This window comes from Alligator mississippiensis, chromosome 1 (genome assembly GCF_030867095.1).
Source record: "Alligator mississippiensis isolate rAllMis1 chromosome 1, rAllMis1, whole genome shotgun sequence".
NCBI classification, from domain to species: domain Eukaryota; kingdom Metazoa; phylum Chordata; order Crocodylia; family Alligatoridae; genus Alligator; species Alligator mississippiensis.
Window position 1 is genome coordinate 142616614 of NC_081824.1, and position 26276 is coordinate 142642889.

The 26276-nt window shown below is 41.8% G+C and overlaps 1 protein-coding gene across 3 annotated transcripts in view; it reads right to left on the bottom strand.

Annotated features, from left to right (window-relative positions):
- PDE10A (phosphodiesterase 10A) overlaps positions 1-26276 on the bottom strand; it is a 355946-nt gene that overhangs the window by 208428 nt on the left and 121242 nt on the right. For all 3 annotated transcript variants that reach the window (XM_059714794.1, XM_059714803.1, XM_006258777.3), the window contains exon 2: positions 21910-22038. In XM_059714794.1, the coding sequence (XP_059570777.1) occupies positions 21910-22038 (129 nt within the window). The remainder of the gene's footprint in view (positions 1-21909; positions 22039-26276) is intronic.

The following is a 26276-nucleotide window of genomic DNA, read 5'->3' on the forward strand; positions in this document are numbered from 1 at the left end:
GCTCCATCTTGCCCCAAGCTACCCAAGCTGCTCAGCACTAAATCAGAGCTCAAATGTGCATTTTCAGTGGAAGCTTCTTTTGCCATCAGTGCTTGTTTTGAAAATTATCTACAGACTGAGCATCTGATATGTCATTCACCTACATAAAACAAACATCCCGAAAAAACAATGCTGAGTGCCTTCACTGCCTCAAAAGAGGAGTAATATTAGCTTAGTCACAGCAACTAAAAAACACAAATTCCAGACGTTAAAAAAGGGGAATCATCCATTCTGATGATTACACCGAGATGGAAACCTGCTCAAAAACTACAAAATACCTAAAAACCCTAGAATTACTATGCACACGGACATAAAAAAGGACGGCAGCTCTTGGGTCATCAAGTCTAGTCTACATCATTTAATCCCTTTTATTATTTATTCAAACTTTATCTTAAAGCAATTAAGGGTTTTTCTTCTTGTTGCAGTTCTCCAGTTGGAAGTCTTTTTCCAGAATCTCACTGCTCTAATGGTTGGTAACCTTCTAATTTCCAGCCAAATGCATCCATTGCCTCATTCTACCCATTTGCTCTTGTGCCAACATTGCTCTTTAATTTAAATAAGTGAACCAGTCCTGTGCCACTCATCTGGCATGAGAGATCGGACAGACTGGGTATCACTGACTCAGTACATTCTACTAGATAATTACGAAAAGAACTAGTGACTTATTAATATGCAATTCTTAGATACCTCCTACATCTGAAACATCTTAACTTAAAAGTTAAGCTGATAAACATGGAGTTCTCAATTTTCTTGGAGAAACTGCTTTGCCATTTGAAAAATGGTGTTTCCCCACCTTTAAGATGCATGGAAATTGAATAGGAAAACTGTTCCCTCAACCAGGAAAGATGCGTTTGTCTGATTTTTGTTGTTGCTGAGTAATAATGAAGAAAATCAAAGCCAGATTTCCCCCACTACACACTTATCAAGGAGACAAAAATGATTGTCATGTATTTCATCTATCATTTGTTCCTCAAGAATGTACAGAATCCTACTTGGTTTTCCCTCTTTATTTCCATTTTAAAATGGCTCAGTTACAATTAGAATATTTCTTGATATTCTTAGTCTCACAGACCAAATAAATACTGTTCGAAATACAAATTTTACCTCTTCTCTCAAGTTCTAAAGATAGCAAAGAATGTTTAGCTTTTCAGCTAGAATCTTGCCAAACAGTATCGTTTTATTTATTTCAGTGTCCAATATTGTTCAGGTGTTTCATTCGCACATAGATAACATGACTGTTCCTTAAAAAATGATTTTTTTTATAGTATATGAATAGCATTTCAAGTAACAGTAGGATCACAAACTAGAACTTCTCATACAGATACACCAAACATATTTACAGAGCAGAGATGTGGGGTGGAAAATTTTCCAGTGCTTTATTTTTCCGTGGGAAACTTTCCATTTATAAAAATTCACTGTTTCATAAAATTCATTAGTAATAATGAATGGATGTCAATACAGTATTAGGCAAGCTTGGCAGTTTCAAAGTTGCAATTAATGTTTTTCAGGTGATTATCCCCAGGAAGTGTGAGAGAGAGTGTGTATATATATTATTGATTTGTAAGCAGGAGAGTAAATACACTCACATAATAATCCAAACCAAAAATCAAGTTAAGAATTCACCTAATTGGTTGTGCAGGCCAAATCAAAACCAAATGAATGCACCGCTAACATTGTTTCTATTTCTTAAAATCTCTTGCTTCTGGAGAATCAGTCAAAAGCACAATTAGTGAAAAAGATGCAGTGTGATGATAAGTTGCCCTTGCCCATAGACTCATGGTAAAACCATCCTTTAGCAAAAGAAAATGTGGTTCAAGTAGTTCTGAATCAGATTTGCCTCAATCTGTTTCTGAAATGGAACTAATAAGTACTGCAAGTGATTGTACAGATAGTGACAGTGAAACTGGAGGTGCTGCAATGTCCTCAGTGGAAGAGTTCAACTCTGTTGAAGTAGACAAGTGGACAACCACAGCATATCATGAACAGTTCTTTGGGTGTCCTAAAATTAGTGTCAGCAGTTGTCAGTGCCTTCTTTTTTTGCTTAAAATTTAAACAAACGATGTAAGGGAAGTACAAGCTATTGTGTATTGTCTTGACATTTTTACAAGTATTCAAATAAAAATAATTTCTATTCACATAAACCTTTGAATTTGTTTGAGTATAACATTTAAACCACATTAAGTGTGCTGTATTTAATTTTTTTCCTAATAAAATATCTCAGTTCAAATACTTGAGGCTATTGGGACATAAAATGAACATGGGGGTCCTTTTTTAGTTTTGTTTACTAAATATAAGTCAAATAAACATGCTAAATCATATCACGCTTTATTTGGAGCTTTGGAAACTTTTCCAATTCCAATTCAAAATTTTCCAAAAAACCCACGTCTCTGTTATCATGAATGGTGTGTGCCCCCAGCGGCTGGGGGGGGCATGGCTGTGCCAGCGGCAGTGGGAGTGCGGCAGTGGCAGGAGCCCGGTGGTGGGGAGTGGGGAGCAACCACCTGCAGGCACCGCCGGCAGTGGCCAGGGGCAATCAAGGACCACCCACAGGCACCACCGGCAGCAGGGTGGTGAGCGGCAGTTACTGTGACAACTGAAGGATGATAGGGGATCCTGTGGAAAAGCAATAGAAGCACATGTGCTGGGCTGTTAAATATACTATTCTGCTGAGACATCTATGGGTTCTTCTCTTGTGGCTGACATTAGGACTACCACGAACCTACACTATGTCAAAGAGGCAGTCCCTAACAACAAGTATACAAGCAACTGTGTATTTAGGAGCTCAATGGGCTAAACGGAAACACCTCTTCATGCTAGATCAGATTATTTAAAGCACGGGTTGTCAACGGGGGCTACGTGTACCCCCAGGGGTACTTGGAAAGGCCCTAGGGCAGTAGTCACCAACCAGTGGATCTTGATCCACTGGTAGATCTCAGAGCCTCTTGCAATAGATCTCGGAGACCCTTGGCGTCAATCCAAGGCTTGGGTGGGGGGCTGAGAGCCTGCGTACATGCACACGCCACACCCCAGCAGGTCAGTCCATGGGGGAGGCAAGGGGCGGGGGCTAAATCAAGGCCCCTGCAGTGAGAGACAGTGCCACAGAGGCAGAAGCAGGGGTAAGTAGAGTAGGGCCCTGGTCAGGTGGGACTTACCTGCTGGGGAGATGCACCCTCAAATAATTATTTTCTCCCTCTGCCTTGATATGCCCTCCCCTTCCCTCCCCCACAGACTTACCTGCTGGGTCGGAGGAGGGGAGGGGGGGCAGCAGCACATGGTAGATCTTGGGTTGCTTTTAAATGCCAAAGGTGATCTCCTACTTAAAAAGGTTGGAGACCACTGCCCTAGGGGGTACGCATGGCTGGGCAGGGATGAAGCGTTACCACCCACCACCTCAGACCACCGCCTCCCAGGAGCAGAGCCGGGGTGGGAGGCTAGGGCAGCGGCACTCCTCTGTGGGCCACACAGGCACTACCCTGCCAGCCGGACGCAAAGCAGGCTGGGGGGGAAGCTGACATGCAGCTGCCTCTGCCACCCATCACCTTGCGCTGCCACTGCTCCGTGTCTGGCCATCGGGGGTACACTTCTTAAAAAAGGTTGAAAACTCCTGATTTAAAGCAAGGAGATGGGGTTGGATGGTAATAAGACAACTGGAAATGTGGTGACATATTCATAGCTTTCTTCTACTAGAGAGCTCCAAATCAGGTCACATTCATAAAACATACTGCAAAAAGGTATTACTTTAAGTGACAAGTAGTTTAATGCAGCCTAATTTCATTTCCTTGTCAGCATTTATTTTGATTTTTACAGTATGAGGAAATGCACAGAATGATCTGACTTTATGCAATTTTATCTCTTCAAAGCATTAGGATTCATGGCCACAGGAATAATAAAACGTGACAGTGACTCACAATGGATGCTCTCTCCAACTTTTTTTTCTTTCTTTTTCCTTTTCCTTTTTCTTACCAACAAGCAGATTAAACCTACATTTAACCAAGCTTGACCAAAATACATGGGACAGAATAATTTAGTTGCAATCATCATCTACTTGACAGTCCAATGCTGGGCAAGCATCAGATAGGAATGATTTAGGTACAGCATTCCCCTTCTAACCCTATGATTATGTGAACTGAATTGAATGACATTCAGAAAGCAAACAGTTCTGCTTCATCTAATGCTAATTTGTCCTTTAAAAAAAGGAAATATTTTAAACTGGTACATTTCTATGTACGCTTTACACCCGTGTGTGTTAGACAACCTGAATGTTTATAAGTCCAGAATACAGAAGAAAGTTGAAGATAAACTTATTGTTGGCACCCTTTAATAATGGTTATTGCCTTTACCTCTGGACACACAAAAAAATTAATTAGCGGAGCACAGCACACAATGCATCACCTTTAGCATAGCTTCATAGCTGAGAAAGACGTTTATATTAGCTTTCAGAAGAATCTCTCTTTTCAGGGAGACAAGCAGTTAGAAATGTGCAGTGTATTATTCATTCATCAACAGCACTTTTTAATCTTTTATGTATAACATAGGACTAATTACCCAGATCTTTGCTACATTTAGCTCTTATTTGTAGTCAATAGGTAAATAAAGGAATAGAAGAAGCCTTTCCTTATGCATATGATATAATCATTAGTTACATGATTGCATACTATTTTCCCCTTAAGAGCCACCATTCTGTATACCAGCGGTTCTCAACCTTTTTAGATTACAGACACACCTGAATAGATTTGAGGCACCCCTGGATAAATTCAAGGCACCCCCTTAGTTTTAACTTGTTTTGCCTACAGAAAAATAATAGAGCAGGTTTTCTGTTGCAAAGAACTCAGACCACAACTATGAATTTCTATTTGAAAACTCTGGTCTGGGTTTATCTTGTGAATTGTTTGTAAATCTAACAGGAATATCATTGTGTGGCACCCCACAACACCCCTGAAAGGATCTAGAGAGCACACCAGAGCACCATGGCAACCTGGTTGAAAATCACTGCTCTATACATAACAGACAATGATCATATGCATCTGTTCAATATTTTTGTTTATTTTCATCATTCAATGTTTAGTCAGAGGCCTCCTTTACTGCTCATCATCTTCATCCTATATTACATATAAACATGTAAAACAATTAGTGGCCACTTGTGATAGTTAGGTTTAAGCGATTTACCTAGCACTGCATAGGAACTCAGTAGCAGAAACAGGGGTGGAACTCAGCTCTCCAAGGTAGCATTCTTCTATCTTAACTGTACAATTGTCCTCTCCTGTCCTGTCCCGAAATCCCATGCCCTCCCAGTCAGTCATTCACTACATACATCTTCCAATTTCTGCCACAAATGCAGCAAGGGTCCTCCAAACAACAGCCTCCCTTACTGCACTACAGTGGAATCGGAGATTCCTTGGGAGGAAAATAGGTTAAATCCACATGGGGAGTTATATTAAAATTAATATTGTGATTTCAATTCACACCTTTACACCAGGGGTGTCAAGCATACAGCCCACAGAGCCTCTCTATCTGGCCCACCAGGCTACCAGAGGGCACCCACAGTTGGGTTCTTTAGCTCTGTTGGACATGGCCCTAGAACCTGTTCTCCCACCACCTCTGCCCCCACCGGACCTTGTGCTCCTGCCTCCACCAGACCTCGCACTGTCCTCATCTCCATCTCCGCCAAACTCTGCTCTGACCCTACTCCTGCCACCACTGTGGCCACTGAGGCAGCCCTCATGCCCCACATGTATTTGGCTCGTAAGGAGGCCCACAGTCTGGATCCAGCCCAGAGCCCAAGGCGAGTTTGGCATTCCTGCCTTATACCAAAATAAAAAACCCTTAGGCATACAGTATCTGCCATTGAAATCTAATGCAGAAGTTGCAGATGATAGTCATCCTCTATTTGGCAGATGATACATGTTGTTGGTGAGTTTCATGTACTTCCTGACAGCAAAGGAATTTAGGCATTAGTACTTTTTGGGAAGGGAATATCCCCTAGCAGTAACAGACTCAGATGCCTATGGCTCCAAGAATGTTGAACTCACCAGCCCATGTCTGCTGTTGTTCACACTTCTGCCTGTACCTTTTCCCTTCTGTCCCACCACCTCAAATCTCTTGCCTCCTGCTCCAGATTATATCCTCTCCTAACATTTCTTTCTACGCCTCAGCTCCTGTCCGTTTCTGCTTGTACTGCCCTGGTCCCGTCCTTGTAAAATCCTATCTGTCCCTCAACTTCTTAACCTTTCCCTGCCTCCCCAGTCTGGCTGCCCCTCTCTACAGGAGGCAAGGGACAAGGGTAGAGGGTGCTGGAGGACCCTATCACAGTCTGTACAGTGTTGAGATGCAACAAGAGCAAACAAAGTGTTTCTAAGTACTTCATTCCAACAGGTACTATTTTGGAGTGCTTCAGCTGGTTTTAAGGACCTCAAAGATTGTGTACATCTGTAAGGCTCACTCTTTGAAGCACTTCAAAGGCATTTGAAACACTTCAAATGTGATGCCTGTCCACAGCCTATAAATGCCCAAAGGGAAGAATACTTCTAATAGTAGAGGGCTCGTCTGTTCTACAGACAAAGCATAGAGTGTTAGTGGCTAGAAGCTGGAGCTACAGAAATTCAGACAAGGGAGAGCAATTTTTAACCATGGAAATTGTTACCCATTAGAAGCATTGGGGGTTGTTTTGCTTCTTTTTTTTTTTTGGTGATATCTTTTATTGTACCAGCTATATAGTTGGGACCGATGGTGGACAAGCTTTTGGGTACAAAATGTCATTCTTCAGGTCAAATCTGACTAATTTATTTACAAAAGTGGATCTTCTATTCTTTGTAAATTTAAAATTAAGAGTGGGTGGTTTATTTAAAGATATGCCGTAGCCCAACCAGAAATTTTCAGTATGACTATTAGGTTTTATGGCCTATTTTCTGCAAGATCTCAAACTGAATCAGGTTAAATGGACCTTAATCTATAAAGAAAAGAGGGTAGAGTGGAGAATTATAAGGAAAAAAGTAAGGGTATAAAAGAAAATAGAAGCGAGGACAGAGATAATTAATTTTCTCCCCATTAACATCTTGCTGGCACAGATGACATGTAGGCAGAAGCAGCTGAAATGCTATTATATATAAAAAAAGATTCTAGGAGATGCTTACAAAAATTCTAAGAGGTAGATTTGGTAAACTATAATTCTAGCAGTTACCATTCAAGTGCCAATGCTGTATACAAGCAAAACCAAGTTTCAAGCAAAACCAAGGAAGTGATTCTTTCACATTACTCAGCATTGGTGAGACCATAGCTGGAGTACTGCACCCAGTTCTGGGCACTGCACTTCAACAAGGATGTGGACAAGCTTGAGAGTCCAAAGAAGAATCACCTGTATGATCAGAGACTTGCAAGGCAAGCCATACGAGGAAAGGCTGAGGATCTTGGGTCTCTTCAGCCTACAGAAAAGAAGGCTGAGAGGGGACTTGGTAGCAGCTTACTGCTGTATCAGGGGAATACATCAAGGGCTCAGCAAACAACTGTTCATCAGGGCACCCTTGGGGAAAACCAGGAGTAATGGCCACGAACTCCTTGAAGACCGTTTCAGGCTTAACACCAGGAAAAACTTCTTCACAGTTAGGGTGTCCATACTATGGAATAAAATCCCTCCAGAGGTGGTGAAATCACCTACCCTGAAAATCTTCAAGAGAAGACCAGACGGTCACCTTGCTGGGGTCACCTGACCTCAGCTGTCTTTCCTGGCTAGTGCAAGGGGACTGGATCCCGTGATCTTGCGAGGCCCCTTACAATCAACAAATCTATAAATCTATCTATGAATCTATACAGCACATTGCAAAAATAATTCCCATTCCCACTGAATTTTTGCCAAATGTTGATGCTTGCTCAGATATCAAGGAAACGTAAGCACAACAACACTGCTTCAGAATGAGCATCAGCACGTTTACAACAGCAATTAAACATGAACAAAGTTTAATTATAAAATAATGAAGATTGAAACTATATTGCCATGTTATTTCATTTGCACTAAAAGGAGATACCAAAATTGGAGCATGTTGTAGGATTTGTCTACTAAAGTAATATGGTCCATTTTCTGAATATATTTACAACCATGCTGCTCCTTTATACACACTGGTTGAGAAACACTACACATTAAGTAGCTGAATAGACTATTAGTGGTTGGTTGGTATAAAACTACATAACTTTCAAAAACTGGCAAACCTGCCATAGGTTCCCTCCTCCCGTTTTTACATGCTGACAAACTGCCAGATTTTTAGTGTTTGAGACTGCCTGATTTTGAGAACATTCCTGCTAACTAGTAAAATTTTGCAGCTATCCACCCTTTCACACTTTAAAATTCTGTAGACAAAATGCAAATAGCATCTGCACATTACATCATTTAGTACAGAACTCTTCCAAGCAAAACCTTTAGAAATCAAGACTACAGAAAAAAAGTAAATAAAGGAGAAAAACTTCTTACTCTAGCACTCTGCCTGAGCTTCTTTTTACTGCATCTTTATTATTAATGTACCCACAATAGCTCAAAATAATATCTTTCTTATATCATACCTACATGCCACCAGATATGAAAAAAAATCTTCTGCAAGTAACCACCCATCTAATTATCCTCAAAAATGTGTTTGTGTAGCAAGGGAACTTGATGTGAGAAGAAAGGTATTAATGAAATAGAAGTCAATGTAATGTGCTCTTAAGTTCAACATTTTAATGTGAAGGATCCAAAAAACAATAAGCAAACATTACAATTCTATGTTGAATCATAAAGCATTGCTTTCCAGGATGCAGAACTGAACAGGTTTCTTTTGATATGAACCCTAAAAGGACTAGTGGAAAAATTCTTTCTTATGTACAAACCACCTCAGGACTCAGTTATATGACCAAGCCTTTTGCCAGGTCTCACTCCTTGAATCTCCTCACTAGATTGGGACCAAAGGAGCCTGGGACCAAAGGACACTAGGTGTAAGGGATGATTCTTCAAGATGGAGATCACCAACTAGTTACATGCAGACTATCAAATAACTTTTCAGAAACTATTTACCAAGCTTAGAAACAAACAAAATGACCTAGGCTAGGGACAGACATTACACATAAACCGGTTTAAGTGATCGGCAACCGGTTTAAACCTGTAACAGAACAGATGTTCAGTGCATATAACCCAGTTTGAAAATGGCTGAAACCGGTTTGAGATAAACCTGGCTGAATATAGTATCAGACTTAACTGATTTGGCTCAAACCAGTTTATGCAATGTCTGTCCCAGACCCCTTGCTGGTTTAAGTTAAATCAGACTCACCCAGCATCCTGGCACACTCGCTGGGCTGTACAGGGCTCTCTGCTCCACAGCAAGGCTGGCCCCTCCCTTCTGCTCCCTGGCTTCAGCACTGGCAGGGACTGATGGCTGCTCAACCCTGCTCCTCCTCACCACTCCCTGCTAAGCTGGAATTCCCCCCTCCCCTCTGCCTTGCAGACAGGTGTCTGTGGATTAGCTAGCAGACCATGTGCTGGCTATGGTCCGAGATAAATTAACAGGTAGAATCAACAGGCAGAATCAACGGGTAGCTGGTAATGTCCCTCTGTTGTTTTCTTAATGGGGTGATAAACACTGAGTTAGAGGTGATAAACAGTGTTATCAATTCCCTGCTGGGCTAATCAGTGTCCTGCCAGTCCCTGGCAACAACCGCCTCAGCTTAGTACTATGCAAGGGAAGGGAGGGCTGCTCTAGCGCCCCCCAGCTTCTAGCCTGAGCCACATGCAGGTATATGTCTGCATTTCTGGGATGTCTGTCTGGTTACAAAACTGATTTAGCCTATCCAGGTTAGGCTAACCTACAAAGATTGAATCAATTCAGGATTTTTAAATGTCTGTCTCTAGCCTTAGAGGTAAAAGGCTCTGTATCACTTTACCAGTCTGCTAGGCTATCTGAATAGTAAGCTTTGCCAACCTCCAATAAGAATAGAATAAGGAAAGTTAATAGGGTGAATGGAAAGCAAGTAAAGGACTTAAAAGCAATACCAGAACTGTTTTCTTATTCCAGTTCCCCATACAGTTATTTATTTGTCTGATAAGAAACAACAGAAAAAAGCATTCTTTGATTATAAAAACCAGTGCATTTAAATACCTGCCAAAGAATAACATTGTATAGTACCGTTAATCTAAGCTATTAACAGTAATTACATTAAACATCAGCAAATGCACTTTGATTTATCATATAATATTTAAAATAGGATGAAAGTTAAACATTTGAAAATTCTAATGTAATGTACCTGATAGAAAAAAAAATATTGTATACTGGCATATTCTCAAACATTTCCTTTTATTGGAAGTACTAAGTACTGTTATACAATCCAAAGAGCTAATCACTTGCAGCATGTTAGCAAAAATGAAAGAATGACTGAATCTATAACAGGCATTTAATTTAATCCTGATGATGGCAAAAGGAAATTGACAGACAGTGAGAAGGACAAAAAAAAAAAAAAAAGAAAGCAAGGTATTTGAAAAGAAAGAGTAAGCTATGTACAAAATAAATACAAAAATATATGTTACTACAATTATTCGATTACACAGTTCACGTAAAAATGTCAGTTAATGTAAAAGTTAAGTTTCCAAAGCACTATTACCATAGCCACATTGTGCATAGTCTTATTTCTGTAGATATGGTTAAATGTGCAGTTGATGTGACAGGGCCTCCTTTGGTCCTCATTACAGAAAAAGAAGGGAAAAAAGAGACCTTTATGACTTGGGGTGTATGTCCTGGAAAAAGAGCAAGAGCTGAGAGATTGCCACATGATGTACTTACTTGGGGAGGCCTGAACACATAAGTGGGCCTGAATAAGGATTATCATATCTGGACAAACTTCTGAAATACTGGCATTTGATTAAAGGACTTCCCTACCCTAAGGGCGGTATAGGACTGGGGCTGGACTTCAGGGGTCTATCAGAGAAAGCTCTAGTTGAAGGGAGTTTAGAACACAGAATGGGAAGAGAAGGAAACTGATGAAGCAGAAGACCAAGTAGGACGAAACCCATGAAGGAAAAAAAGGAGGGGAGGCTAACTCAGAGGCGGATCCTAGAAAGGAGGGATCAGACAGAGGTAGAAAAAACGTAAATAAAAGCCAACTGTATACAGAAAAGGCTCAGGAGGGTGAATTCCAGAAAGTTTATGAAGGAAGCCAGACCAAGATCGAGGAGGAGATACAGCATTCTGACCTAACAGACCTGCATCCCAGGTTTCAGTAGGCAATGCCCTGTTGTATCAGGCAATGAAAACGGTTGCAAGAGGCGGAGGAAAATGAAGTTATTAGTGTTTAAGATGTATAGGATGGCTCCGACGAGGACTGCACAAGACACCCAAGAGAGGGCACCTGGATCAAAATAAAACCAAGGGATACTTCCTCTTTCAGCTTTCCTAGTCAGGAACATTATACTGCTCATAATGGATTATGCTACCTGATATTGGGATTCAACATGGAAATGTAACAGCCACAAAGATAGTGGAAAAATTAATGAAGAACTTGTGAAATATTACCAGATCAAAGTAGTAAGTTTACATACAGAATCATAAAAGAACTATGCAATACCTTAAAAATAATTAGACTATTTTGTCTATATACCATCCCCAGATGGATGGGCTAGTAGAGCAGTCCAAATGAACTCAAAGAAATGCTCAAGCAGTGCATTAACAGAAGGATCTTCAACACTGGGGCCAGCTGCTGGTCTGACAGGCCTCAACAGGATTCTCATCATTTGAACTCCTATGCAGACAACAGCCCAGAGGGATCCTTGACGTCACTGAAGAAGGTTGGAAAGAACAACAAAGTACATGCAGAAACTTTCTATAGCGTATAGCAGGACTCAGGAAAAGAGTACAGCAGGAAGGAAAAATGGAAAGGGAGAATGTACAAGGAGTCCAGCAAAGACAAGAGGCATCCTGTAAATAAAAAGCACAGGTACAAAAAGTTTCAGATAGGGGATATGGTCCTAGCCCTTCTAGACAGGCAGTCAAAACCGATGGCACAGTGGCAAGGCCCCTAGGACAGTGGTTTTTAACCAGGGGTACACCCACCGGGGGTACACACACCTTAAAAAGGTCGTAGGGGGTATGCAGAACAAATGAGAAAAATTACTAGAGGTGCACCAATACATCAGTCCCACTGGATCGTCACTAATATAAGGAAAAGTGACAGCATTGGTAATTGGCTTTTTTTGGCTGATGTGGCCAACGTGGCCAATAAATGCCCCGTGCATGCGCTCAGCTGCAGCACAGCATCCAGGCAGCCAGGAGCACAGCCCAGCAATGTGGAGAGCAACCAGGTCCAGCTGGTAAGTCTGGTGTGAGAGAAGGGGCATGGGGCACCAGATCAAGGCCCCAATGGTGAAGGAGGGGCAGGGGCAGGCACTGCATGGGCGGGGCACAAGACGGGATGGAGCCATGACTTGTCCAGAGGGCGGAGAAGCTCCCACTGCAATGTGCACCCCGGGGGGGGGCATGGGGGGCATGTGTCCCTGGAACTGTATGCAAGGTGAGGGCAGGTAGCTACTGTGGCCTGGTGTGATCCTTGGCTCTTCTGGGTTGGGGTGGGTTACGCTCAGGGCGGGCGGCAGAGGCACTGAGAGGGAGGGTCGGGGGAATCTACTGCTAATTCTGTGGTGGCTGCAGGCCTCCCATAGCCCCCATTCCCAGCACCACTGCCACCCGCCCTAAGTGCAGCCCAGCCCAACCCCCACGATGGGAAGAGCCCGGCACTGCCCCAGCCCCAGCCCACCATGTTAGCATGCCCTCACCCTGCACAGATCCAGGGACACATGCTTCCCATGCCCTCCTGATGTGCATGCAGTGGTGGGAGCTGCTCCCCCCCCTCCCCAGATGAGCTGCTCATGGCTCAGTCCCGCGTTCTGCCCCAACTGTGCAGCACCTGCCCCTGTCCCAGCCCTAGCCCCATTCCTTCCCTCACTGTGGGGTTCTGGATCTGATCCTGCTATGCCCCTTCCATCCCCACTTGCCCCTTCCACCACAACAGACTTACAGCCAGACACCACATATATTAATAGTGCATTTAATTTTAAATTAGTGTAGTCTGCCTTATATCACATAATTAGTAACATTAAAAACAAGAAAAAATATAACAGGGTACATGAGCTGAAACTTTGAGACAGAAGGAGCACACTTATTTTAAAAGATTGAAAAACCCTGTCCTAGGAGGTTAAGAGATAGGTAGAACCAGTTGACTATGGTGATATGACAATCTGAGAAAAGGAAACCTAAACCACATAAATATGTTAAAACTATGGAAAGCCCAGAGACACTGTTAATGGCACTCTGTGTAGCTTAGCAGGAGCTTAAGCCAAGCACAAACAAGAGAGAAGAAGCATTATGAGTAATACTGGATACAGAATTGACACCCCTACATCAAGAACAGGCCAAACAGATGGTAAAGGAATTTCCTGATGTATTTATGATGGAATCAGGCCTAACAAACTATATAGTGCACAGGAAAAAACTCCTCCTGGAAAAGCAGTGTGAGAGGGGTGAAGGCCCTTCCCTAAGTAACTTAAAAATCAGTTGTAGATTGAACCAAAAAGTATCCTAGGGATGGGGATAACAAAACTGTCCCAAAGGCAATGGAGGAGCCCAATAGTGACAGCAAGACAGACCAATATACCTATATATTGCTTTCAGGAAAGTAAATGGGAAAACATATTTGATGTCTATCTCATGTCTCTGTGGATGAGATGCTGAAAGACTGGCCAAGCACGATATATATCCTTCCTGGATTTAACACAGCAAATTCCTCTGGATCAGGAGGCTCAAGACATTATATTTTTCTGGATCATAAGGCTCAAGATAAAAAAGGCATTTGCAATTCTGTGGGGCCTTTTTGAATTCAGAAGAGTGTTTGCCAGACTACAAAGAACCGCAGCCACTCTCCAGAGACTTAAGGACCAAGCACTCAGACCTCACCAAAAATACATGGCTGCCTACTTTGACAACGTAATTATATCTACAGAGTTGGGAAGAATATTCATGACTTGCAGATTCAGTATTGAGTTGCTATAGAGAGCAGGGTTACTAGCAAACCCAGCAAAACATCTCATAGGGAAAGAAGAGATAGGCTACCTCAGGTTTCAAGTGAGGAGGGGGCAAATACTGCCCTTGGTAGACCACCTACAGACCCTGAAAGAATACCCTTGCCTAAACATAAAGCAGCAAATAATGGCATTCTTGGGATTAAACCAATTATTACAGGCTTTTCTTGCCAAGATTTTGGCGATTACAGCTCCACTTTCAGACCCTATGAAAAATCACAGCATGTACAAAAGTCAAGTGAATGACTGCATGCACACATGCCTTCCAAAGACTGAAAGAAATATTATGCAGCAAGCCTGTGGTGAAGGCGCCAAACTTCAAGAAACCATTCATATTACAGACAGATGCCTCCAACCTAGGCATCAGAGCAGTCTTATCACAGAAAGGAGGAAACTATGAACATTCTGTGGTATACATAAAGCAGGAAATTACATGGTAATGAGAAAGCATATTTCACATTACCATGCTTGGCCAATAAATGGACTATTGAAACATTATGGTATACCTCTTAGGAGGTCACTTTACAGTAATCACAGACCACTCTCCTCTAAAATGATTGCAATAAATGAAAACTGACAATGTTAAGCTAACACATTGGTACTTAAGTCTACAACAGCATCAGATTTTGGTAGAACCCTAACTTGTAAAACAACATTCAGAAGCAGATTTTTTTTCTAAGAAAAATGAATAGGCAGACAACAGAAAAAACCCAGACATAGCTCCATCTCCCAAGGAGAAAAACAATAGAGATATGTAAGAGGGTCTGTTTTGGTCATCATTGCAAAGAAAAAAGGGGGAGAGAAAAAGAGAAAGAGCCTCTATGACAGTCAACACAGATTGGGTGGTCTTGTCCTTAGAGAACTAGAAGATAAAGAGACCCAGCAGTAAATGGCAGACATGATCCAACAAATGGCGCTCCTGCTGAAGAAAGCTGGACCCAGGATGCAGGCACCATGCACAGGCTTGGGGCAAGGCCAGAGTTGGAGACAAACTGGACTAAAGAACATGGAAGGAAGGCTGGGACCAGTAAAAGCTTATTAGAAGGACCAAAAAAGGGCCTAAGGAAAAGCCACAACTGGTAAAGCCCAGGCAGAGGACTGAGTGGGTGTAACAGATTGGAATAAGTCCCAAGAGGACCTACAGCACACTCAAAGGACATTGAAAAGTGGGGGGTGGGCCACCTGTTACAAAGCAAGAAGCTCCGCCGTTTGAGGTTCTGAACCCCTGTAAGCAAGGACCTCTTCCCTCCCACTGACCCAGTCAATGAATTAATATCATGGCATTCAAACCAGATGGGGAAACTGAGACAGAGAAGTCTGGCTTGTATGGGGACCACAGGGATGGAAACTTATCTGAAAGAGGGGAATCAGAGCATGGTCACACCAAACAATACTAAATAGTACTGTTTATGCTAACAATGTATAATTACGTCAGTGTGGGGCATATGATAAAAAGCAAAATTCCTAATTTGATAAGATGTATGGGAAATATTAGCATTGTTATTGCACAAGTCTGCACTCTCCCTAGGTAAGTATACTGCACTGCATTTCAGACAGTTTTCCTTCCTGTGAAAGGTCTTTGGTAACTTGTTGAAGGACTCAAATAGAGAATTTTCACAAGTACTTTATAGGACTACAACATTGATAGTCATATATATGCTCATGCCTTTAAGGATCTGGCTACCTTAGAACATGAGCAAACTCCATGACTCAATAGGGAAGATATGGTTAGGAGTTATTGCTGCAGGTAGACTATTAAAAAGTTCATAGATATTCCTGTGCTTTCAATTGTAAAAGATAGCTCAAAATAGTAGGTATCCATAAGACAGAAGTGATGCTTGTTGGGCCAAGGAATTAACCATGTCCATTTACCTTAGGTATACAAGTCTGAGCACATAAGTCTTGTAGAGACTCTTCTACTGGAGATAACTACATTCAGGACAACTAAAAGGAGTTCCTACAGTTAGCCAGCCAGAATCCATGATTACACGTTTTATACAGCTGTATCTGCAAATTTGGAATATTATGCAATGATAATGTGAATTCCCATTTGGAATCTTGGGTATTTCCTGTGACCAAAATAGACTGCTATATGAAAATAGGCATTATTCAAGTCAAGGGCCATGAACCCATCCTGTAGACTAAAGGAGGTGAATATAGAAGGCATAGTTACCTACACTGAACTTACAGCTGCAGGTAAAAACATGTAGTCATATCAGTTAGGGATAGACATTACACATAAACTGGTTTAAGTGATCAGAAACTGGTTTAAACCCATAACAGAACAGATGTTCAATGCACATAAACCAGTTTGAAAATGTCTGAAACTGGTTTAAGATAAACCTAGTTGAACATAGCATCAGACTTAAGTGATCTGGGTCAAACTGATTTATGCAATGTCTGTCCCAGACCCTTTCCTGGTTTAAGTTAAATCAGATTCCTCCAGCATCCCGGCATGCTCTCTGGGTTGGGTTGGGCTGGGCTGGGCTCTCTACACCACAGCAGAGCTGGCCCCTCCCCTCTGCTCCCTGGCTGGAACTTGGCAGAGACTGAAGGCATCTGCCTGGCTTTCCCCTGCTCCACCCCCCTCCCCATTCCCTCTGCCTTACACAGACACCTGTCAGTATTAGCTAGCAGACCGCAGGCTGGCTACGGTCCGTGCTGTGATAGACAGGACAAAGGCAGAATCAGCAGGTAGCTGTTAATGTCCCTCTGTTGTTTTCTTAATGGGGTGATGAACACCGTGTTATCAATTACCTGCTGGGTTGGTCAGAAGGGGGGGAGGGCGGAGAGAAACCCCTCCCTAATCAGAGCATCCTGCTGGAGCCTGGCCACACCCCACTTAGCTCAGCACTATAGAAGGGAAGGGAAAGGAGGGCTGCTCTAGCAACCCCTAGCTTCTAGCCCGAGCCACTGCAGGCATGTGCCTGCATGCCTATGTAGTTACAAACTGATTTAGCCTAGCCAGGTCAGACTAATCTGCAAAGACTGAATCAATTCAGGCTCAGGCTTTTTGAATGTCTATCCCTAGCCCTCACGTGCAGAGCTTGTGCCAGATCCCCTTTCCGGGGTAACAGAAAATCATGAGAATAGCACCACCCCCTTCCTTCAGTATTCTATAGATATTTTTACCAGTGCTCTGAAACTTAGAGATGAATAGGCTTCCTAATACTATTTACGGTCATTAACAAGAGTCTTTGGAAAAGGATAGGGAAGGGGGTGGGAGGTAGGAATGATAAGGAGTAGTACTGAATACTCTAAATATATATATCTGTGGGTGGATTTAGGGATTTGAAAAGTGGGGTGCAGAAAAAGCCACCAAACCCACAGGGGTGGTTGTGGCCCACCCCACCTCTCCTTGGCAGAGACCATGCCAACAGTTGCCAAGAACTCCCTCCCCCTAACTCTGGGCTCCCCGCTTCCCTTCAGCACTCAGCAGCACCTCCCTTCCCATTCTATCCTCCCCTCTCCAGAAGGGGTTGCCCAGAGGTTTGCTTCTGGCCATAGGAATTGAGTACCACCCTGCTATCAGCGTTGTCCCCAACTGACCTAGTGGCTGGAGGAGCCCCAGAGCTGCTGCTTCTCTGCTTCAGCCAAGTCTTCTGTGAGCAACAGTGCAGGGTGCCAGGATTGTCTTGAGACAGCAGGAGTGGGCAGGTGCTCCTACTCCCTGCCCATTTCTCCCAGGTGTCCCCTGCTAGTCAGGAGAAGCTGCTGGAAGGGGAACCACCCACAACACTGTCCCTTGTTGAGTTTGCCACCCCATGTAGCCACTTCCCTGCAGCTGGAGCTCCCAGGCCAATGGGGTATAAAATGCAGTGGAGGAAGAATGAGTCCTTATTCAGTTCAATAGCATTCCCACTGGGTTAATTCTACCTCCTAGATTATAGCTCTGATTCTAATTATAGCTCTTTGATTCTATTTTAGAGGGATTTCATTTGAGCAAGAGACCAGAATCTGGCCCACTGCTTTAGATGGGTATTTTGCATGAGTAATGCAAAAAAACAAGGAACTGCCCAGTCTGACACCCAAGCATTTCCAAGCAATTTTACTTTATTAAATTACGTGACAACATTCAGGTTTGCAATATACAAAAGTCTAAATGTTTGTCCCCAAAAACTTGGATACTTGTCAGACTTGTATCCTCTAATTATTTTAAATGGCTCCTGCACATACCTCAAAAACTGGTTTTAACCTTTTTCTACCTGAAATAAATCCCATGACCCCCAGAAGACTCCTTCAAACTCTGATGAACCCATTCTGGCAATCTCTGTACTAGCCCTAACACTGGTACCTGGTATACTCAGATGAAACAACCCATCATGTTTTTCTACATATACTGACAGAATATTTTAAACACTAAGTTTCCTGATTTCCCCCTATGATGGTCCATTTTTTTATTTGGAGAAGCTATTGTACAGCAACTCCATTTGCTGTCTTATAGACAAAGAAGGTTTTTTTAGACAATTTAAGTCCAAGTTAGACATTCCAGCTCCTATTCTTTCTAATGCACTTCAGATAAACTACTCTGGCTATGGGCCAACTGCTTTGACTTCTGGCTGAAGGAACACACACAGCTGGGTGCTTATAAATTGGACAAAAAATAATTCTGCATATAGGTTAATGATTGTTCTACGTCACCAACGTACGAAGTAGAGATCTCAAACCAGAACTCCTGCTGATTGGCATCTTTCTAATAAAAATAAAATTGTTCTTTGTCTCTGGACATCATATGAACTTTAATTCAAGGCTAAAGTAAAACAGTACTCCACTAATATGAAGTAAAGAGAAAAAAGTACACACAATTTGATCCACAATTACTGAAGCTTCTCTTTTCCTTATTAGATTTAAATTTAAGTGAAGATTTTTTTTTTGCTAGTGACACCAGAATAATTTTCAACCACAAAAAACTTAAATACAGACATTGTACTCCCAGAAAATATTATTGCACTTACTTTATAGCAGTGTGGCTGTAAACATTAAATTATTCTAACTTACTCCACTAACTATTACTGTCCTGGCTCATTATTAAATAAAAAGAAGCCAGTCAATACTTTTTACTGACTATTTCAAATCCAAACACTTGGAAACTGGAAGAAAGTTTACAGGACAAAATGGAATTGTAACTGGGGGCCTGTCCCCTTGAAAAGCAACAGTCAGCCCTGTTGAGAGAGCCCAGCTGCATGGCTTTTGGATAATGAGGGAATGTCCCACAGGGAGCTTAAAAGACCATGGAAGAGAGCAGCAAGGCAGCAAACCATGAGGGAACAGCTTGCAAGCAGGAGGCAAGCTGTGAGCAGAACAAGCTTGCTACTAAGAAGGGGCCAAGCTGTTGGGCTGGGATCAGACCCAAAGGGCTTCCCCCCCCCATATCCACGGCAGTACATTTGATTGCTGCCCAAAACTGTGCCTTATTTGGGGGAAACTTCAGGGAGCAAAACCCACCTTCAGAAACAAGGCTCAAAGGAATACAGAAATGGCTTTCATAATGCTCAATACAACTTTTACCTGCACAATGTTACCGCCCGGGGAGGGAGCACTGATGAGTTGTTAGGCTGCTCACTGTTTTCCTCTAAGACTATGGGTACTAAGCACCCTTGACTCTCCCCATCCCCACTTTCCTCCTCTCTTACTCCCTCTCTCCTGCCTGCCTACCCTGCTCTCTTTTGGTTCCTGCTAGGGCATTAAGCGACTTCCCTTCACCCATTCCCTGTCAGACTGCACCTGCCCCAAGCTAAAGGATAACCAGAAAGCTAACCAGTTACCACTGCACTTATTGGTTACCAGTGTTTCTCAACCCATGGCTTGTGACCCAAAAGTGGGTCGCAAGAAGACATGAAAGGGTGGCAAACAAACTTTAAAAATGGATTCTCCTTTAAAGGAGAAAAATGTGGGAAACCATGTTTTTACCTTGCCAGTTCCAGCCTGAAAGGGGCTGCTTGGGGCCCCCCATGCCCCACACACACCCCCCCCTCTGCTCCACACACTGGGGGCTGTGGTCTAGGGGCAGGGGGTCGAGACCAGCCATCAATGTTTACAAATGGGTCCTGGTACAGAAAAGGTTGACAACCACCAGGTTAAACGATTACTTGTTTAAAAACTTTCAAATCCCTAGAGCAAACCAAAATAATTTCTGCTTACCAAATCCATGTTCATGAAACTACAGCCCTGCCCAAAAGTAGTTTTAGCACTGAGATTCCCAGACTCATGTCTTAACCTGTTCTTTACTCTACCTTAGCCTGATTAATTTGTAGAAAAAAACATCCCTTTCCTGATAAGACAAAATTGTTGCTTAAACAATTACTTGCCTTGTAAAAATGTATTTACTACTCTTCAAGAAAAGTACTACAACTAATTCATTCAATGTTATTAGGCTATTTTTCTCTCCCAAAGCCGTGCCCACAGGTACAGCATACATATTTATGGTATCATATTTCCCATAAATATTGTTCTAAATAAGAACAAAAAGCAAAGCAAACCACTAACTCAGCACTTGACTCATGGTACTTGATACTTCATAGTGGTTTTCCAAATATGTAGACAGATAATAAACATATACATTATTTTTTCCTACCCCAAGTCTGTCAGCACCCTGTATCATTAGCTACTATCATCGCAAGTAGACTAGAAGTATCCCCCTACCAGCCTTTCTGCAGTTCTATAATTAAATTCAGTCATCCCTCAAGAAGTAGCAATTTATAATGTGGAATACTACTAGAAGTAGTTTTAAACCCCAAATGTTTTACTGCAATCACTTTAGCATTGCACATATAGAACAATATCAGTGTCCTTCCCTACCCCCCCATGCCCTCCACCCCATTGATTTACAATATAACTGTATTCCAGGTCTTTATTACAATTGCTATTTTCCAAAAATCTCCATCCCACTAAACCTGGATGATTTCTTCCTCCAATAAATGTATTTCCATTTTTTCAAGAAAAACAATCATTGTTCTTTCCTATCAAGGCTTCACCCCTTGATTTCTATTTGTCTTCATCTGCCAGGGTCTGCAACAATTCTTAAATTTCATCTCAGACTTCGGATCCATTGCTGCCAGCTGCTGAACAAGCAAGAAACTGTAGGCCATGCACAATCTCATTGAACTCAAAGACCTCAAGCATGAACTGGGGGTCTGCTTATGTGGAACGGTATATAGGAATGAGGCTTTAGTCATTGACAACTTGGTTATCAAAAAAATTCTAGGTCATTAATGGAGATGTTAAATATACTTGGGTCTAATACTGATCCCTGCTGCAGCCAAATGGATGGCTCCCCATAATTCAATGTTTTTTGTTTTGTTTTTTTATCATTACCCTTTGCTTACAATACTTTTTCACTTCTGATATCAGAACTCAACTTAACTCAGCTTGCAAGCATGAATCTATGGCTTGCTCAATCGTAAATTCTACTTAGGTACACATATTACATATACCACATAATTTTCTTTTGAGTATTTTAGCAATTTTAGAAGCAAGAAGCCAAACTACATTCTCAATAAAGTTGCATCAACATAAGAGATTAAAGTTTGGCCTGATATTCATATTCCTTCATTTTCACTTACACATATACATCCCACATATGTAAATACCAGTACATTCTAGTTAGGCATGCCAAACAGCTAGAAACAAATGATTTTAAAGCTCTTTTGACTTCTTTAAAGAATTCTGCAGCCTTGATGTTTATACTCCAAAATACAAAGTTTCACATGAAGCAACAAAGTTACCTTTACAAAACCAAAATCAAAAGTAAATGAATGTTAACTTTAAACTAATCACAATTAGTAAGATCTTACCTTCCTGTCTGTTGTTTTTTCTCTTTAGCCATTTTTCCACTGTCTCAGCACTTACACTTTCTGACACAAATTCATCCAGTACCTGGGGGTGAAGAGAAAGATAGGCCTTCACTTTTTCATCTGTTAAACCTGCAAAAGAGAATATCAACCAATTACATTATTGTCATATTTCCTATATTGAGCAGCACTGAGATACTGCAGTCAGGATTACTGTTCCATTGTGCTGCATGTGGTACAAATAGAGATGTGGACATGGTTTCTGCCCTGAAGACTTCACAGTCTAACAGGAAGTAGCACAGAACTGATTTGGGGGTGAGGGGAGGAAAACTGGAAATTAATCCATTAAGAAAAGATAGTCCCTTCACAAAAGATGCATGGAAGAACTCACAGCAACTGCTGGGAAGAAATGGACAGGCAGGAAGTTAAGCAATGATGGGGGACCAGCTAACAGAAGATAGGTGAGCAGCTCTGAAAGGAAATTGAGGATCTAGCAGAGCAATTTCAGAGGCAGTGAGGGAAGGGGACAACGTCCTAAAACCAACAGGTCAACAAATTGCATTTGACAATAGAGTGGTGGCCTGAGAAGAAGCAGCCACAACAGATGGGACACAAGGGCTTATGATTAGGAACAGAAATTACGCATAGATCAGCGTAAGTGACTGGAAACACAACAGAGGTTCAGTGCACATAAGCCACTTTCAAAATAGCCAAAACCATTTAAAATAAACCTGGATGGATGTAGTATCAGACTGAACTGATTTCATTTAAATTGGTTTACTGAACTTCTGTCCCAGATCCCTTCAAGTTAACTCACAGTCCCCCAGCATCCCAGGATGCTTTGCACCTCTCCTGCAACAACCCCCCTCCCCCACTGGACAGGTTAAACTTGGCCCAAACTGTCTGCTACAGCCAAGCAGGGAGGTGTGCTCTAGCACTCTGTGGCTTCTGGCCTGAGCCACTGCAGGCATGTAGCTGCATTTCTGGAATCAAAGGTGAATGTCTGTTCACTTGCTTATTGGTTCAATCTACACAGTTTAGACTAACCTGTGAAGATTGAATCGATTCAGCCTCAGGATGTTTGACTGTCTGTACTTAGCCTAAATGTGTTGTATGGTGGTTTGATTCGTTTCTTTACTTGTTTTTGTGCAAGACCAGAAAAAAGAGAGAGATTTCTGAAATGTCATGGAGGAACAAACAACAAGCTGTAGGCAGAGCCTGGGTATAAGTGATAAGGGTGAATAAAAAGAGTCAAAGACATCCCCTAGATCAGTGATGCTCAACCCACAGCCTGCAGATCAGATCTGGCCCCCCAAGAGACAGAATCAGGCTGCAGCATGGGAGATCATCAGCAAGCAGCTCAGCCCAATTCCATCTCCCCCTACAAAGTAATGATCCCCATCTCCTTTCTTATCCTGATCTGACACTGATCATTGCTGCAACCCTCCCTGCTCTGTTCACTTTCTCTTTCTTTCCCAGCTCTCTCCATCCCCCTCTCCCTTACTGGAGAGGAGTGGTGGCACATAGTGCAGCCAGGTTGCAGGCACCTGGCCTACCACTCCAAAAGCTTGAGCTCAACTGCCCTAGATTACGAATGTGAATAGCAGGATGCATGGTGACAATGCTGACAAATAAGACGGAAAGAAGGAAGAAAGGGTTTTGAATTAAAAAAGTCATAAGTTCAGCTAAGGCCATTCTGAATGTATCTTAACAGTAAGACATCAAAGAGGATATAATCAATGAGAGAGAGAAATGGGATTGAACAGAGGGAGGTGATCAGGAGTTAACTTGCATCTCTTAGCACCAAACTCAGTCTCATCATTTAGTAAATAGCAATAGTAACACAATTAGGTAGGAACTTAAAAGGCTATAATTAGAGAAGTAATTTTAGAAGCAGATACAATATTCTAACAGGCTTACAGTATTTTAATAACTCATTTATCATGCTGAAATTATACTAAGCAATACTTATATTGCTTAGTATATTATATTATATATAATTATACTTATATTATACTTATAAGTATATAATTATACTTATATTATACTTATATAATATCTGAGACAACAGGAAAACAGCAGCATGTATCTTAGAAAATGGAGAACTATCCAAAAGTACGAATCTCAAATTATCACTTGTGAAATTCCCAATTTCACAGAAATGACAAATCTGCTGTTACCATTCAAAAATCCATTTAAATACAACAACTATCTTCAAGGATGTGAAAGTGAAATGGGGCGCATATTTTTCGAGAGGGACTCGAAAGCAAGCACAACTGCCACGAGGGAATAAGATGCATGCATGTTTTCACAAACAGAAGGCATACTGAGTGTCAAAGTGTTAATTAGTTCTGAGGGGAACAAAAGTAACAAAGTAACTCCTTAACTACCACTTCTCTCTTAGCATTGTGTGGACTTATACATATTTGTTTAAAACGCAGCTGTGAATTTACAAGACTTGGCACTAGTAATGAAGCAGAAGCCTAGTGTTAGACCAACCTGAAAATCTCCCTAAAATAGACAGTGTTAAGGTCAATTGAGAATACTATTGGTGTACAACAACACTAATACTTCTTTTCATATTTCTTGCTTAATACAGTATTAGACTATAGAGAGCACTTTAGTTTTCATTTCTAAATTTAGCTCTTTTGTAACAAAATCTTTCAGTTTGTGTTTTAAAATATGAAAGAACAATATCCAAATAAAAAAGCAAAGATACTTGCTGCATAACTTTAATATAAGTGTATACTGTCCTGTTTTTATGCTACTAGTATGCTAGAATCATCTCATCTCTTTCTCACATGCACAACCCCTACCCCCTCACCACTAGTTCCAGCTCAGCAGACAAAAATACCAGTAAATCACCAGTACATCCAACCTACACAGACCATCTCCCGTATTGACCAGTACTTGATGCATCAGGACATATTTCAAAAACATTATTTTTGTACTTGGAACAAACATTTCAAAACCAGTATTTTAAATAAGGCCCCAGGCAGATGTTATTTCCATCAGGGAACATTGCTTGATGGAAACTGTCACACCATGTGACCTGCTTCATGTTCACAGGGCAAGGTATCCAAAGCGGGGGAAAGTGCCCTAGGAAGTTGCTCTGCCACCACTAACCAGCAAGAGGAGCTGCAGAACTGCTAGCAGAAGCTGTCAGTCCCCTTCCCAGACTTTCAGCTTTGCTGCTAATAAATAAGCTCTGGGTTCCCCGTGAGTGGAAGAAGCCATCTCCTACCCCTTGCACAGAGCAGGGGAGACGCATGCAAAGGGTAGGGGGAAGGGGGGGGGGGGAAAGGAACAGCAGCACTGAACTCTCCCAGAATACCTTCTAAGAGTGCTTTTTCTTCTGTCCTCATCTTGTCCCCACCAGCACCTTTCCAACCATATGCCCTCCCCCTTCCTCAGATTACTACTGTGGGTTAGTAAAGCATGTTACCTTGAGTGTCTGCTTATATTTTGGTTTGCACAGGGATAAGGTGCGAATGGCTCCTCAAAGAAGCAGCTCTGAAAGTTGGTTGGGGAAAGAGAGGAGGAGCAGAGTCATGACACCCTGGGGCAGCAAAATTCAGTACGAGTCATAGAAAGGACAGAAAAGAAAGCAGCATACTTTGGCAGATGCTGGAGGAACTTGCCAAACGCTAATCACCCTGTGTGTGACATGCCACATTCAAATTAAAGCGTGATCGAAACCAGCTACAAAAATGTTCTACATTTTTAAAGCGACATCTTTGTAACTGGTTGGCCAATTTTTTTTATTTTTTTTTGCAGCTGGCTGGCCATTTTTATTGCACGATGATTACTTTGTATGTGTAGCATTTCTTACCTTATTGGTGATTAACCAGTAAATTCCAAAATAAATACAATGGGTGTCAGGGGAACTAAAGCCTTTTTAAAAAGGCGGCCCAAGTTCCCTTAGTGATAAATAGAGAGCAGTCTCATTTCAAGTCAATGGAAGCAGCAGATGATCAGCAACTCTGAAAGATCAGATTACTTCTTTGGGTCTCCAAATGTAGGGCTCCATTTGTTAAATTTAGGCTACAATGCATCCATTCAGATGCACGTACTTTACATCAATAACAGATGCTTTTCTGACCAATTCAGAAAATCACCACATGGCTTTAAGGATTACACTTGTTTACCTACATAATTTTTACTTGCCGATTAAAGAAATATACAATATTCTCAGATATGAAGTCCTGATATTCTGACTAGGACAATACAATTTTATTTTTAAAAAGTAACATTGTTTAAAGTTTTATAATGAATGACTTGGAAGTTTTGGAAGACTGGTACAGCTAACCATGAGAAAGCTAACCTTAGCCAAAACCTTTTGATCTAAAAACCCAAATTCAGTACAGGCT